A 17,032-nucleotide genomic window follows, 5' to 3' on the forward strand; every position below is an offset into this window, starting at 1 on the left:
AAACAAACAAAAACCTACACTGAGGATCTCAGAATGTTGCCTAATGAAATCCTAGTTCAATTCTAAATTCTGAACTAGAAATTCATTAAATGTACACCTTTGAGGCTTGGAAAGCTTAATCAAGTTTTCCCTGCAAATTCATGGTAGGGCAGGGTATCTTCATGAACCCCATACTGGCAGTGTCAACCTCAATATTTAAAGGAATGGGTGATTCTCTTTCTGGTTTTCTCTTATTTTAAATATTAGTGACTTAATATTGATTTACAAAATTATAAATAACAGTTGTATAATTCTGCACCATGTCCACCACCAGAGTTCTGTATCCCCATTCCCTCCATTGGAAGGTACAACAGTTCTCCCACAGTTGCAAATATGGATTGACTATATTCTATAACTATCTATGTTCCCCCTGCCCCATATGTTCCCCCCGCCTTCTCTTCCTAAGTCACACCTACACCTATAACAACTTCTGAATGTCCTTCCTTTTTTCTTCTTCTTCTCTCTCCAGGTACTGATGGAATTGGAGTCTAGAGCCCTCTTGTCATTTTCCCTATCATTTCCCCCCCTCTGGGAGTATGGACCAAAATTATTTTTGGGTGCAGAAGGTGGGAGTTCTGGCTTCTGTAATTGCTCCTCTGCTAGACATGGCAGGTCAATCCATCCCACCAGCCTGTTTCTATCTTTCCCTACTGGGGTAAGGCTCTGAAGAAGTGAGGTTTCAGTACACATTGGTGCGGTCATCTGCCCAGGGAAGTCAGGATGGAATCATGACAGTGGGTGGAATCATGACAGTATCTGCAACTTGGTGGCTGAGACAAAATGACTAAAAGGAACCAAAAAGTAGGAATAGAGCAGATAAGAATAAGGTCATTTGGAATATAACTAAAATATGCCTCCCAGCTATCTATAAAATTGAGGCTATCCCCCTTCCAACTCTTTATCTGCACTATTCCAGGTCCATGATTGGTCAACAATTTGTTTGGCTTTGTATGTTGACTCTCTTTTCAACCACCAGGTTCCAGATGCTAGCATGATGCTGACCAGACTTACCTGGACAGATGACCTGTGTCCTGGAGCTCCACTTCCCCAGAGCCCTTCCCAGCTGGGAAAGAGAGAGACAGGCTGGGAGTATGGATTGACTTGTCAACACCCATGTTCAGTGGGGAAGCAATTACAGAAGCCAGACCTTCCACAATGACCTTGGGTCCATACTCCCAGAGGGTTAAAGAATAGGAAAGCTATCAGGGGATGGGAAGGGATACAGAGTTCTAGTGGTGGGAATTGTGTGGCGTTGTACCACTCTTATCCTATTGTTTAGTCAATGTTTCCTTTTTATTAAAAAAAAAAAAAAGTCCTTAGGGTGGAAAGAAGCTAGGAAGTCTATTTTAGGTATGTTCCTAGAGGCCCATGACTTTTGTTTTTGCTTGAGTTTGATAGCTAACATGGAGGTAGACAAAATATATTGTCTGGGAAAATGGTTTCAGATTTAAGAATAGACTAGAAAGTTAAATTAGGGCAGAGAGTAGCTCCCAATCCTGAAGAAAATTTATGAATAAAAAACTGTTTACTTCATCAACCTGACCCGGAGCCCATATATATTCATATTTAGCACAGGAGTTTGTGTAACCTCTGAGTCCCTGTTGGTCTCAGCTTGCAGTTTATGGTCACATCTGGGAACATTGTAGGCCGCACTCATTTCAGGACCAGTCTTCCTCGAGTGGCAGGGTAGGATGGCCCAGCCTCCCTTTAGAGAGTAGGGTAGTCCCTACCATTGCAACTTTAAAGGGAGGACAACTTACTGGAGTGGCCCACGAGAGGGTAGATGGTGATGTTCCTAATGGAAGTGACCAGTGATAGTAGAGAGAGGGATCTACTAGAGGTCTAGGCCCATCATATCTGTGTGGAAATCCAAGGATACCTTAACTTGTTTCTCAAAAGAGGTTCAGAACTTAGGGTAAGTTCAAAATCAATTAGGAGACAATTCTTGGAACGTCTATGGTCAGGAAACTCTCAATCAGCTCCTCCTGTTGAATATCATGAATTCTAAGTCACAGTCATATTGGAAATGACCAGGAATACCACTAACTGGAAGAATCCAGGAGAGACTGGGCGTGTTGAGGGTGGTATGGCCATAGACCTAACTGGAAGAGTTCATTTCCATCTTCCTCATAAGGAATTCAGAATTTAGCATAGGATTTTGGGCAGGACTAGGAATTCATTATATAACATTCACTGGCCTTTGTTTCCAGGAAAAACTCAGTCATCCTATTGTACCACAAAAACTGTTCACCATTTCTTGAGGCCAGGCATATACCAGACAGACTGTTTTGATTCTCTAATGAATCCAAAAATTGGTAGTGTGTGGGGAGGGGGGAGGGAGGGGGGAGGAAGACAGGGGAAACATTTAAAGAACCCTCAAAGACATTCTCTGCCATAATGAGAAGGAATATGGATTAACACAAACAAGAGAAATTAAGTTTTAATCCTCTAAGTGATTCAGAAAACATATGATTTGTTATTAACATTATTAGCATTCACTAGGGGACAAATTTGGCTACTTCTAGAAAAGACGGATGAGGAGAAATGAATCAGTTTTTTTGTCACCAGAGACCTGAAGGTGTCCCTTTAGTGAAGTCCTAGTCCTGCCCAAAGTTCTTCAACTCTTTGAGTCTGAGGAGAATCAAAACAGTTTATGCAGTCACAATGTTAGTAACTTGAGTTAATGTTCATGTTAATGTCCTCACTGCCCTGTACTGACTGGGGCACCTGAATGAAGTTCTGTGGCTCTAAGGGATTCAGATGTATTCCTTAATAAACTATTCATTATTTCCTAAATTCTGAGTTCTTTATAAGGATGAAAATGGTTTCTATCTGTCTTGGACATAGTAGGCCCTATAAATAGAGTAGCTATTATCTGTGATTTAGTATTTGTGATGACATCCTTTCTGCCCTGTCACTGCAAGAGAAGAGAGATTGAGCCTTCTCTGAGACCAGAAATCTCCAATTTTATGCCATGTTTTGAATGCCTTATAAGGATGGAAATGGATTCTGCTAGTCAGTGGTCTTCCTAGACTCTTCCAGTATGCCAGCTGGTATTTGCTATTTAGGATTCATGGTAGTGTCTCCTATGGCCTTTAAGGTTAAGCAGGAAGAGATGATTGGGACTTACTTGGCTTCATAAGTTCCCAAATGTGTCTTTGAGTGAATTTCTAGTTCTAGGCAAGCTCCGAATCTCTTATGAGAATAGCATAAGATTCTTTCTGAGGTATGCATAGGAGATCCCAAGAAGGTAACTCAGACCCACTAATTGTTTGGACTAAGGTTGACACTGCTCTGGCTTGGCCAGGGAGCCTAAGTCTTCTCTGGCATCAGAGGTTATAGAATATGTCCAGCACTTAATTCTTATTCTAAATTTTTATTTACTTATTAGATAGAGACAGAGAAATTAAGATGGGAGGAGGTGGGGGTGGGAACGGACAACTGCAGCTCTGCTTCACCACTCATGTAGCTTCCCCCTGCAGGTGGGGACCAGCGGACTGAACCCGGGGTCCTTGCACACCGTAATGTATGTACTTAACCAGGTACACCACCATCTGGTGCCCTCCAGCACTTAAATCTCAACCCTTTTTTTTTTTTCTTTTTTGAATCCCTTATGGGGACTGAAATGGATTGACTTACAAATTTAACCTGGTACATTCCAACATGGAACCCAATATGCCTTTCAGGTGTTATGAAAATGTACCCCATATCCTAAACTCAGAAGAGTACTGTCTGACCCTTCACTAGCTGAAAATGTTACCAAATATGTACCATAATGAATTTCCAATATTACTGTAGGTCTTTAGTGTCTCTCTCACAAACAGTTTCAAAACATTCACTTTTTGTTTGTGGGCTCCCTAGCTCCTCCATCTAAGTAAATTCCTGGCATTTAGGGTTTATGGTAATGTCCTTTCTGTTCTTCTTCAGCAGAGCAGTTTACTGAGAGTTCCTACCTCCAATACCCCAGAATTCCCAAATGTATTGTCTAAAGATTTACTACATTTATAAGTTTATCAAGGTTCTGAATCCCTTATTAGGAGAATGTTTCAATTAGGTTCCAGCTACAGAAACAGGGAAATGCTTCTCTTATCCTGAAATAAGGGCTTCTTCTTCTAGCGTTTGCCCTTCTTCCGTAGCCAGTCAACAGGGAAATAAGGGCTATAAGCAGTCATTAAAGAAGGGGCACAGACACTCCAAATAAAATGCTCTCAAAAGGGATTCTGAACTTGGCACTGGAAATAAGTATTTATAGAACAAAATTACAAGAAAAGTGATGATATCAGCAGTTATTAGATCAGGGTCATAGATATTCCATTTAGACAGAATTACTACCAATTATCTTCAAAAATGTATAGGCATTTAAAACTTACAATTTTGAATTTCTAGTCTAGGAAAGGCTTAATCAGATTCCCATTCAACCAAGTCAGTTGAAGCTTCTATGAATAGTAAATTGCAAATAGTGGAACTTCTTATAAGAAGGCCTTACTAGATAAAATCTAGATAAAATCAGATTCAGTGGTCTGGGAGGTGGCGCAGTGGTAAAGCTTTGGACTCCCAAGTGTGAGGTCCCAAGTGCAAACCCCGGCAGCACATGTGCTGGAGTGATGTCTGGTTCTGTCTCTCTCCTCCTATCCTCCTCATAAATAAATAAATAAATCTTTAAAAAAAAATCAGATTCAATCTTACTCTTAAGGGATTGGGATGACAAGACAGTATAAAGGAAAACATTTCATTTGGGGACTACTAGGAACAAGAAAAGGGTAGTCAAGCTCCCCCTGCCAAACCAGGCCAGAAAAAATGCTTTGAGACTTAAAAGTCAATTTGCTTAAAATTTCACAGGTGGTGAATGGACAAGTAAATTGCTACATAGCTACTCCAGTTGAATTATTATATTCTGTAACCCTACTGATTAAGTTTAAGACAGGTGGGCTGGGGAGATAGCAGCAACAATGGTCACCAATAAAAATTAAGAAAAAAAAAAGTAAAATGAAATTAACATTTATTAACTTAGGCTGCACTGTGTATTGGTTTAATCAAATCAAGAAATTTACACAAAAACAAGAAAATCTATAAAACTTCACTCAGCTTAAAATTTATATTCTGGAAATAACAGAAAACTAACAGTCTTTTGCTTAAAATGAAATTAAAAAGCAAACCAGGCCTAATTCCATTTTGTAGGAGGTTGTATCACTAGGAAGCCAAGGTAATGCCATCAGGCACTGTGGCTGATCTAATGAATTTGTTGCTCACATCAAAGCTCAATTTGCTGCCCAGAACTCAGTCCCAGTGGGGTCTTCTTCACTGTTAAGGCAATAGTTTTAGGATTCTTGTTAGAAACAGTCAAACAAAAATTCCAAACCCCTATTGATTTGTAACACATGGCAATCTGGAAGCTTAAATCACTCTCCTTTAGCCTTTTGTGCCTTGGCAGCATTTTCCAAAATTTTCCTTTTCCATTCTTCATAATCCTGTGTCACATCTTCACCTTTTTGTGTTTTATGTGGCATCTCTATTACCTTCTCAATTTCTGTGAGAGAAAATTCTCAAATGATTCAAAATTCTTACAAATCATGTAGAAAAAACAAACAGCTTCTTTAAAGATTCTATCTAATTAAGGTAATGGGAATAAGATATTGAACTGAAAATGGAAATGACAGCTAACAAATCAGGTTTTCTTTTCTTTATTTATTATCTTTATTTGCTGGATAGAGACAGTCAGAAACTGAGAAGGAAGGGGGTGATAGAGAGGGAGAGACAGAGAGACACCTGCAACACTGATTCAACACTTGTGAAGCTTTCCCCCTGCAGGTGGGGGCCAGGGGCTCAAACCTAGGTCCTTGCGCACTATAACATTAACATGTGCACTCAACCAGGTGCGCCACCACCTGGCCCCACAAATCAGGTTTTCATTCTCCCTTCTAAGACCTAAACACTCTAAGTTTATGTTTAAGACTTTTTTTTTTCCTCCTATTGCTGGGGCTCAGTGCCTGCACTTTGAATCCATTGCTCCTGGAGGCCATATTTCCCCATTTTTATTGCCCCTGTTGTTGTTATTATTGTTCTTATTGTTACTAGATACGACAGAGAGAAATCGAGAGAGATGGGAAAGACAGAGAGAGGAAAAGAAAGACAGACACCTGCAGACCTGCTAGGGAGCCAGGGTTCAAACCAGGATCCTTACGCCAGTCCTTGCGCTTCAGGCCATGTGCGCTGAATCCACTGTGCTACCACCTGGCTCCCTTTAAAGACATTCTTATTAACAGCTAACATTTATTAAGTACATATGCTTGAAAGGCATTGAATCAAGCACTTTCAACATTTCATACAACCCTCACCATAATCCTATGAAGTGGGTGCTTATTTTACAGAGTAGGAAACAAAGATTCACAGAAATTAAGTGACTTTCCTAAAGTTAACACAGCAAATAGGAGGTAAGCAGTATTTAAATCCCATCAGTGAGACTTCAAATAAATGATTTACATAATCCTTGTGCAAATGAGTCCTTGAAAAACTAGCCCTATTAAGTAACTATCAAAATTTAATTCAGGTAAGTTGGTATTAAAAAAAAAGTTCACTGTATTAAATACTTGTTCCATTGCACTAATTTCAATGTTCATATAGTGTAAGTATGCCTTACCCTTTGTTGGAAGTTCAGTCGCTCTTTTCCTTTTTTTCACAGGTGGAACAGCAGGATCTCCAGGCTCTCCTTTAAGAGAAAGGTTCATTAAGTAAAATATTTGGTTCTCAATTTTAGTAGTGACATTTTAGGTCAGCAAAAAAGCAGCTGAGTTAACTGACCAAATGCTACAGTAAGGGGAGGGCAAATGACTGCCATTTTCTTTTCTTTGGCTTTTCTTCTTTGGATGTTAACAATCACTTCTATTCTATATTGTATAGATGGAGACTAGCATTTAGAACTGGTGCATGTTAACTAAGAATTTATTTGTCAGAATTGTAGTTGTGGAACCACAGATTTTCTTTCTTTCTTTTTGGTTATTAAAACAACATTATTTTGGAAAAAAAATTCTCCCTCTGACAACTGGTCTGGGACACAGTAAATACAGAATTCAGAAAGCTGACAGCTTGCAATATAAAAACACTTGGCTTTCACCAAGAGGCCTGTTTTCAAATGAAAAATTCTTGAATGAATACTTACTATCAACCTGCTGAGCAATCTTTTCTAGTTGTTTACAAAGACGGTCAAATATGGCTTTTTTTACACCAGATACAGTCACCATTTTATTTTTGTCCACTTTCAGATTTAGAGTCCTACAAAAGAATTTTATAAATTATTGTTCTCTTTAAGACAGGATGATAGAAGGAGAGAGAAAAAGACACCTATAACACTGCTTCACTGTTTGTGACACACACCACCACCACCCCCCTTCACCCCACTGGTGGAGACTGGGGATTTGAACCAACCAGTTCTTGTGCATGACTGTTGAGCAGCCCCTCTCCTCCATGCTGCATTGCTGATAGTATGGTCTATTTACATAATCATTGTTTTGCCTGAGACCCACCCTGCCTGCAGGGTATTGGTTAATTAATCCCACTAGTTAGAACCTTTGCAACAGCTGCTATGTTCTACCTTCAAGCTCTTTTCTCCACCCCCTCTCCTAGCCATTTCCTTTTCCCACTTGCCATTTCCGGTTAAAGATATATATAAAGGTGTTGTATCTGATCAATAAAGGCATTGCACTGCGTTCCCGCTCTGCCACGAGTTCCTGGTCTCTTTCCCACATCGCTGAGTAAGCAGCAGCCCAGGTTGGCTCAGGTTGAGTTCTCTCCAACCCAGAGAGCACGTGTCCGGGAAGAAACACCCCCAACACTCGCCTGGCACATAATAATTTGTGCACTTTACTGTATGCCACTGTCCAACTCTTATAAAGTACCATTCTTGAGGCCAATTAAGTGATCTTCTTTGGCTAAAAAGAATACAAGTCTATTTCCTTTTTGTCCATGTTATTGTTATGTCCAATTATTCCTTTTGCTCCAAATATATACACTTAACTGTAACCACAGCATTTCCTTTTAAGTTATTTATTTAGTTGCTTACTGAGTTAAATGCACATAGGATCTATTACGTAACAAAGGAAGTATATAAAAACATTTGCTGGGGGTCGGGCGGTAGCACAGCGGGTTAAGCGCATATGGCACAAAGCACAAGGACCAGCGTAAGGATCCCGGTTCGAGCTTCCAGCTCCCCACCTACAGGGCAGTGAAGCAAGTCTGCAGGTGTTTATCTTTCTGTCTCCCCTCCTCTCTCGATCTCTCTCTGTCCTATCCAACAACAGCAGCAGCAATGACAACAACAATAATAACGAGAACAAGGGTAGCAACAAAATGGGGAAAATGGCCTCCAGGAGCAGAGAATTCGTAGTGCAGGCATCAAGCCCCAGCAATAACCCTGGAAGCAATAAATAAAAAACATTTGCTGTGGTCTGGGAGGTGGTGCAGTGGATAAAGCATTGGACTCTCAAGCATGAGGTCCTGAGTTCAATCCCTGGCAGCACACGTACCAGAGTGTTATCTGATTCTTTCTCTCTCTTCTCCTGTCTCACTAATGAATAAAAAAAAAAACAAAAAAAAAAAAACTGCTAGTGTTTCATGCCTTATAGTGAATTTCATGTGTTATTAATTTCTGAAGGACAATTTAGAAACTTTTAAAAAGTTCAACTTACTTTAAACCATGATGCTTATATTTATAACTACATGAATACAAATCACCCTTCCCTCCTCCCCAATGCCCCTCTTAACATGTCTCTCCCTCTTAATAGCATGTATCAAAGCCATATAAATATAAAATAAACAGGGTAGACTATTTGAATCTTTGTTCTGCATAATGTTATCTCAAGACTCAATATTGTTTTCCATGATAACAACCCTCCCCATACACTAATACCTTTATGAATGTGATTAATCACTCCTAGGAATACAGCTAATAGAACCAAACACACTGAAACTAATGGCTGACTAGTGAGAAACTCATTCTTTAAGGTACTTCATTTTGTTTATTTAAAGGTTTTCCCAATAAAACAATTTCAGATAATGTTTACAATTACAAAAAACAAGAAATCATAATCTACTATTACTACTTCCAGGATAACATTTCAGTATACAAGTAGACAACTTAAAATTTTAAGATTCGGGAGTCGGGTGGTAGCACAGCAGGTTAAGCGCATGTAGCAAAGCGCAAGGACCAGCTTAAGGATCCCGGTTCAAGCCCCGGCTCTCCACTTGCAGGGGGGTTACTTCACAGGCAGTGAAGCCGGTCTGCAGGTATCTTATCTTTCTCTCCCCCGTCTGTCTTCCCCTACTCTCTCCATTTCTCTCTGTCCTATCTAACGACAACATCAGTAACAACAATAACTACAACAACAATAAAAAATAAGGGCAACAAAAAAGGAAAATAAATAAATACAAAAAAATTTAAGATTCAAATATAATAGTCTATCACTGAAATACTTTATACATTATTTGATAAACTGTTGCAGTCAGTGCTTAAAAAATACAATTATAAAGTTGAAAATGACTGTTTTTAATGACAGATTTCATTATTTATGAAAGGGAGATCCTAAAATCAGAAACTCAACTGATACTTGGCAAGCAGACCTCCGGAACCAGTTGTCAACTTGGGATGTGAGATAAACTGGCGATCTGGCCACTATTTTTAGTGCTACTTATATGAGAATATATGCTGAGATGAAAGTAAATTAGAAATAGTCTTTAGGAATGAAAAATTTGTTTTGATACCTTTCCTTCTCCCTTTCTGTATCTGAAAAAGTAGCCCCAGAGTGGTAAAGTCCAGGCAGTAGCAACAAACCAACCCCAAAGAACACTTACTTGCATGCTGAAAGTAGTGCAGCAGTGGTAAAAAGTGGCCTGGATAAGTCAAGGTCCACTTGCTGTATTTGTGGAAGACTGGACTCATAGCTAAGAGAAAAATTAAAAAGAAAGAAAAAAGTTAAAAAAGTGGTATTGGGAAAGTTGAACAGCCACACTAAAAAAGTGAAACAAGACCACCACCTAACACCATACACTAAAGTTAAATCAAAACAAATCAAAGCTCTGGATATTAGACCAAAACTTAATTTATAGCAGTTTACAGAAGGTCAGTGAGACTTTGCACGATTTTCACATCAAAGATATATCTGGAGACTTAACCCCATAGGCAATTTAAATGAAAACAAGGAAATATAAGGGACTACATGAAACTTAAAAGCTTCTACACATTGAATGGAAACTATACAAAGATAACCAGAGAAGCCAGTAAATGGAAGATACTTGCAGATCACCTAACAAGTAACTGATGTCTAATACACATACAGTTAGTAAAGCTCTACAAAAGAATGAAAAATAATCTAATAAAAAAGTGGGCCAAAGAATTAAATGTCCAGTTTTCTAAAGAAGAAATGGCCCATAGACATTTAAAGAAATGTTCCACTTCACATATAATTAAAGCAATAAAACTTACTACTACATCTGTGAGAATGGCCTACATTAACAAAATAAGATATAACAAGTATTGGATAGGTTATGGAGAAAAAGGGACTCTGCTACACTGCTGGTAGAATTGCAAATTAGTGCAGCCTCTTTGGAAGACTGTATAGAGTCCTAAAAGACATAAAAATGGAATTACTTTATGATCCAGCAATACCACTTTCAGGTATCCAAAGGACATTCAAACGCTAACTTAAAAGGACATATGAACTCCTATGTTCCAAGCTGCATTATTCACAATAGCCAAAGAGTAGAAGCAGCCTAAATGCCCACTGACAGATGACTGGTTAAAGAAGTTTTGGGATATATACTCTGCAGTCAAAAAGGATGATATTGTGTCCCTGGACAAAATGGAAGGAACTGGAGGTGATTATGCTTAGCAAAATAAGTAGAGATGAACGACAACTACTGGATGATTTCATTCATACGTGGAATCTAAAGAAATAATAAACATGAACTTGAAACAAACAAAAAAAGATTAAAAAAAAACACAAGGGTGAAGGTAGATAGCATAATGGTTATGCAAAGAGACTATAGTTGCTGAGGCTCCAAAGTCCAAGGTTCAATCCACACCCCCCCACACACACACCACCAGAAACCACAGATGAGCAGTGCTCCAGTAAAAAAAAAAACAAAAGCAAACCATTTCTTTTTTTTTAAATTTTTTTTAATATTTATTTTATTTATTCCCTTTTGTTGCCCTTGCTGTTTTGTTGTTGTTGTTATTATTGTTGTTGTCGTTGTTGGATAGGACAGAGAGAAATGGAGAGAGGAGGGGAAGACAGAGAGGAGGAGAGAAAGATAGACACCTGCAGACCTGCTTCACCGCCTGTGAAGACTCCCCTGCAGGTGGGGAGCCGGGGCTCGAACCGGGATCCTTATGCCGGTCCTTGTGCTTTGCGCCACCTGCGCTTAACCCGCTGCGCTACAGCCCGACTCCCAGCAAACCATTTCTAAGACTTTGTGAGAACAACGGAGATGAGAGTGGGGACAAAGAACTTTGGTGGTGGGTGTGGTTGTGGAACTTGTATCTTATAATTTTACAAACATAACTTACTATTAATTTAAAAATGATATATATATATATATATATATATATATATATATACACACACATTTTTTTTTCCCTGTTCTTGATCTGCTAGGGGGAAGCTTCACAAGTGGTAAGGCAAGTCTGTAGGTATCTCTTTCTCTCCCTATCTTCCCTTCCCTCTTAATTTCTCTCTGTCCGAGCAAGCATAATAGAAAGAGGGAAAAAAGAAAAAAAAAAAAAACTGCCAGGAGCAGTGGATTCTTAGTGCTGGCACTGAGCCCCCCAGGGATAACCCTGGTGGCAAAAAAAAAAAAAAAAGAAAAAGGAAATCACAACTGTAAATTATAAAAATGTGTAAGAGGGGAGTCAGGTGGTAGCCCAGCGGGTTAAGTGCAGATGGCGCAAAGCGCAAGGACCAGCGAAATGATCCCAGTTCAAGCCCCCAGCTCTCCACCTACAGGGGAGTTGCTTCACAGGCAGTGAAGCAGTTCTGCCAGGTGTCTATCTTTTTCTCCCCCTTGTCTTCCTCATCTCTCTCCATTTCTCTCTGTCCTAACCAACAAGCATGACATTAATTACAATAATAATAATAATTACAACAATAAAACAAGGGCAACAAAAGGGAATAAACAAGTATATATTTTTTTAAAATGTGTAAGAGAAGCCGACACTTCATTATGAACTTATTTTGCTTTATGTATCAATCTAATGTTTCAATTAAGTGTCTTTAAACCCCCATACCTTTGCAGTATCTTTGAAGCCATGTTCACTGCTTCTGTACAACTGAATTGTACAGCAAGGTCTTTTATGCCAATATTTGAATTCAGGCCCAGTAAACACTCAAAAGATTTAAGACAGCTCTGATACATCTTCTTATTCAAACCAGAAAGTTTAATTAAGTAAGTCTATAAAAGAACAAACACACAATGAATTTAAAAATCCCAAGTTCTCTATACTAGTGCACTAAACTTTAGTTAGCTTTTCTTTATTAATTTTATATTAAGTCTCTTCCCCAATGTTTACCATTATTTAGTAAAAAATAAGTAATTTTGCCAGTCAGTCAGTCTTGAAAACACACAATAGTTTAAAATAGTATCATTAAAACTAAATTGAGTATAAAAACAAAGAAAACATATATGTGGCCATATGCTTTTTAGCAAAGGCATCAGTGTGTAATCAAAAGAAGAAAGTGATAAAAGACAGGTAGGGAAAGTTAAGTCTCTAGAGAAGGGTATAGGGGAGAGAAAGAAAACTGGGAGCGAAGTAGGATCATGAACAGAGGGAAATTCACTCTGCCTGGCACAGTCAAGGAAAACTTCATAAAGGATATCACAGCAAGGCAGGGTCATGTAAGACAAACAGGAGCTTGCCACAAACATAACACATTTTAAAAGTATCTGCATTTTCAAAATTATTAAGTCATTAAAATGCATGGCCTGTTAAATGAATAGTGTAGTCTGAGGTTACAAAGTAGGAGGGGCAGCCAAGTTTTTTGTTTTTAAACATATATCATGCAATTTTTTAAAAAAGGATTTACTTATTTATTAATGAGAGGAGAAAGCCAGAGAACCCAAAGATTATCTACTGTATCACTTCCTATCTGCCCCTGCCCCAATATATAATCTTTTAATTTAAACACACACATCACAGTACTGCTCAGTTCTGATATATGAGGTGCTGGGATTCAACCTCATATATACAAAGTCTTGAGCAGCGGCCCTGATTAGCCATAGATGAGTATATATGGGAGATACTGTGTTAAGTCTCTTGCATATTGTAAATTGTTTATTTTCATAATAATTCAGTGAAAAGACTATCTTTATCCTTACCTTATGGATAAAGAAACTAGAGGCTTGCAGAGCTACTAATAAGTGGTGTTAACAGTGGGAGAAAGCTCATACAAGATGGTGCATGACTTACCATGCTCAAAGTCTTGGGCTTATGTCCTGTTACCACATGGACCACTACTACTGTAGTGACAGGGTCTAATCCAAGCATGGGGGGAACTCCATGGATGCTAAAGCAGTGTCGTGGTGGTTCTCCGTGTGTGTGTGTGTGTGTGTGTGTGTGTGTGTGTGTGTGTGTATGAATTAAAAAAAAAAAGCCTAGGAGCAATAAAATGAACATGTGAGGGATTCCAGTGAGTGACAGACAGATACACATACACACACAGTGGCACTGAGATTTGGTACCACATGGTACAACATATGAAAGCTTGTGTTTTCAGCCACTGTGACACTAGAAGAAAAAAATGCAAAACTTTTTAACTATGTATTTAGGAGGAGGGTGTTAATGGCAGTCTAGAAATGGACTCTAGCAAAGAAAGAGGTGGCCAGGGAAAATAAATTCTCATATCCCAACTATTCAAAAGTTCCTATCAGGGGAGTTGGGCGGTAGCACAGCCAGTTAAGCGCACATGGCGCAAAGCGCAAGGACTGGCCTAAGGATCCTGGTACGAGCCCCTGGCCCTCACCTGTAGGGAAGCCCCTTCACAGGTGGTGAAGTAGGTATGTAGATGTCTCTCTTTCTCTCTCCCTCTGTCTTCCCCTCCTCTCTCCATTTCTCTCTGTCCTAACAACAACAACATGAACAACTACAACAACAATTAAAAAAAAAACAAGGGCAACAAAAAAGGAAAAATAAATATAAGTAAATATAAAAAAATTAAAACAAAAGTTCCTATCAAAAGACTTCACTTGATTTTCACTTACACAACAAAAGGGCAAAAGCAAAAATAGTGATCAGGATGTACTCTGCAGAGAACTGTTTAAGAGGTAGCAACAAGCTTCCACAGGCTATATTTATCACAACATTCTTACGTTTACTATATATAGTACTATATATATATATATATTGCTTTTACTACTATAGTGATCTAGGGTTTTATATGTTATTTAGTATGATTTGGTAGGATATTTTTTAAGTTTTGAAAACAAAAAAAATTACCACGTGGTCCGGGAGGTGGCGCAGTGGATAAGCTTTGGACTCTCAAGCATAAGGTCCCGAGTTCAAGCCCCGGCAGCACACGTACCAGAGTGATATCTGGTTCTTTCTCTTATCATTGCTTATGAATAAATAAATGAAATATTAAAAAAAATTACCACATAAATGAATTTTATACCATTTCAGCTTAAGAAAAGTTTCATAGGAATGCTTGGAAGCCTATAGTAAAGAATAAAAAGAATGATGCAAAATACTGTTTTCCAACTCAAGAAATTTTCCCAATATCCTTTTTTAGTTGTTTATGTGGTACAGGGATTTGAATCCAGTGGCTCATATAAGAAAAACATGCACTATACCAGTGAGATACATCTCACAAGGAAATGATTCTAAAGTTAATTTAAAATAATAGCTTATGAGAACAGTCAGGGAAATTTTAAAACATGAAAGATGTACAGTGTCTAATCCAACCAAAAATTAAGCAGTGTCACACTCATTATTCATTACTAAGTGTCATACATCACTCAGACTTACCCTGTCCAAGGGGCACTTTACATGGGAAGCTGCAAGGTCCAGGCACATAACAGCATTGCTGGTTTCTGTGGTATGTGCAGACAGGCCAACACACTTTATGTGGGACAGTCGAAAGTATTCTTCTGCTTTCCTGGTTATTCAGGGCACTGTGGTTACTAAAACTCACTTCCAGAAGTTTTGCCTAACACTTTCATAAACACTGAATACAGCCTAAGCCTAATTTTTAAGCTAGTTCACTGGAGGTTAGGATTGAAACTTACTATTCAGGAAGGGGTTCTATAAGAATGAACAAGCGCTGTGAATTCAGACACCACTGTGTTCAAATGCTTTCAAGCAAAAGAAAATTCTTCAATTCCTCAAACACACCCACACACATGCTTTTCATCTTTCCAGTACTGGAACAACCATGAACTATCACAGAAACAGGCATATTAGACCAGGACCTACACACACACACACACACACACATCATTTAAATCACACAAATCATTTAAATCACTGATTCCCAAATTACGGTACTAGACAATCACCTTGGGTGATCATGAAAACAAACTGCAGGACTGCAACATCAGTTTCTTCTTGGTAGGTCATTGGTGAAGGGGATGTGGGAGGGGGAGGGTGCATATACTTGCATCTTTTCATTTCTTTATTAGGGGATTAATGGTTTACAGTCAACAGTAAAATACAATAGTTTGTACATGCATAACATTTCCATATAACCCCCACTAGGTCCTCTTCTGCCATCATGTTCCAGGACCTGAACCTTTCCCCCATCTCATCTCAAAGTCTTTTACTTTGGTGCAATACACCAACTCCAGTCCAAGTTCTGCTTAGAGCTTTCCCTTCTGCTCTTGTTTTTCAATTTCTGTCTATGAATGAGATCATCTCATACTCATTCTTTTGTTTCTGACTTATTTCACTTAACATGATGTCTTTGAGCTCCATCCAAGATGGGGTAAAGAAGAATTCACCATGAACCTGAGACTTTGGAGCCTCAGGAATAAGAGTCTCCTTGCATAACCATTATGCCATCTATCCATTCACATTTCTCAGTCTTCCATATAACAATTCAATACCCCTCTAGGTCCTCCTCTGCCATGATGTTCCAGGACCTGAACCCTTCCCCCGAACCCCAGAGTCCTTTACTTTGGTTCAATACACCAGACCCAGTCCAAGTTCTGCTTTGTGTCTATCGTTCAAATTTTTTTTTCACTTTTTTTTTTTTGACTCCAGGGTTATTGCTGGGGCTCAGTGCCTGCACTATGAATCCACTGCTCCTGGAGGCTATTTTTTCCCTTTTGTTGACCTTATTATTTATCCTTGTTGTTGTTACTGTTGGCGTTGTTGTTGGATAGGACAGAGAGAACTTGAGAGAGGAGGGGAAGACAGAGAGGGGGAAAGAAAGACACCTGCAGACTTGCTTCACCGCTTGTGAAGTGACCCTCTGCAGGTGGGGAGCCAGGGCTTTTGCACCATGTTTGCTACTGCCCGGCCCTCTTTTTTACGTTTATTTTATTTATTTTTTATTTATAAGAAGGAAACATTGACAAAACCATAAGATAAGAGGGGTACAACTCCACACAATCCCCCCCCCCCATCAGAACTCCATATCCCATCCCCTCCCCTGATAGCTTTCCTATTCTTTAACCCTCTGGGAGTATGGACCCAAGTGTCAAGATTATACTGAGGCTGCTGGTCCAGAAACACACTCTGAGAACAGCTGTTCTAAATAACTGCCCAATCCAGGTCTTTTAGATTTTTTTTTTTTTTAAGAAGTATTTCTTTTCCTTTTCTTCCACAGGTAATGGACGAGGGAGGTACGAACCTAACCCTGCTCTCAAGGTTTTAGCTACAATGACCTTATTTCTTTTGTTGCACAGTTACTGCTTCTGTTTCAGAAGACTCTACTCACTGGTTCCCTCTGCTAGGACCTTTCAGCAATAGTCTCAGCGCAAATGGGACCCCTCCCCCGCACCCCCCCATCTT

The 17,032-nt window shown here is 39.1% G+C and overlaps 1 protein-coding gene across 3 annotated transcripts in view; it reads right to left on the reverse strand.

Annotated features, from left to right (window-relative positions):
* The window catches only part of ORC6 (origin recognition complex subunit 6), a 62,681-nt gene that overhangs the window by 44,891 nt on the left and 758 nt on the right, over window positions 1–17,032 (reverse strand). For 2 of the 3 annotated variants that reach the window (XM_060185633.1, XM_060185631.1), the window contains exons 2-6: window positions 15,047–15,176; window positions 12,314–12,477; window positions 9,883–9,972; window positions 7,196–7,308; window positions 6,677–6,745 (exon numbers count right to left, since the gene is read on the reverse strand). In XM_060185633.1, coding sequence (XP_060041616.1) covers window positions 6,677–6,745; window positions 7,196–7,308; window positions 9,883–9,972; window positions 12,314–12,477; window positions 15,047–15,176 — 566 coding nt within the window. Of the gene's footprint in view, window positions 1–5,021; window positions 5,567–6,676; window positions 6,746–7,195; window positions 7,309–9,882; window positions 9,973–12,313; window positions 12,478–15,046; window positions 15,177–17,032 lie in introns of those variants that run through there. The other variant, XM_007539500.3, reaches the window with a different exon arrangement.

Source organism: Erinaceus europaeus, chromosome 2 (genome assembly GCF_950295315.1).
Source record: "Erinaceus europaeus chromosome 2, mEriEur2.1, whole genome shotgun sequence".
Lineage (NCBI taxonomy): Eukaryota > Metazoa > Chordata > Mammalia > Eulipotyphla > Erinaceidae > Erinaceus > Erinaceus europaeus.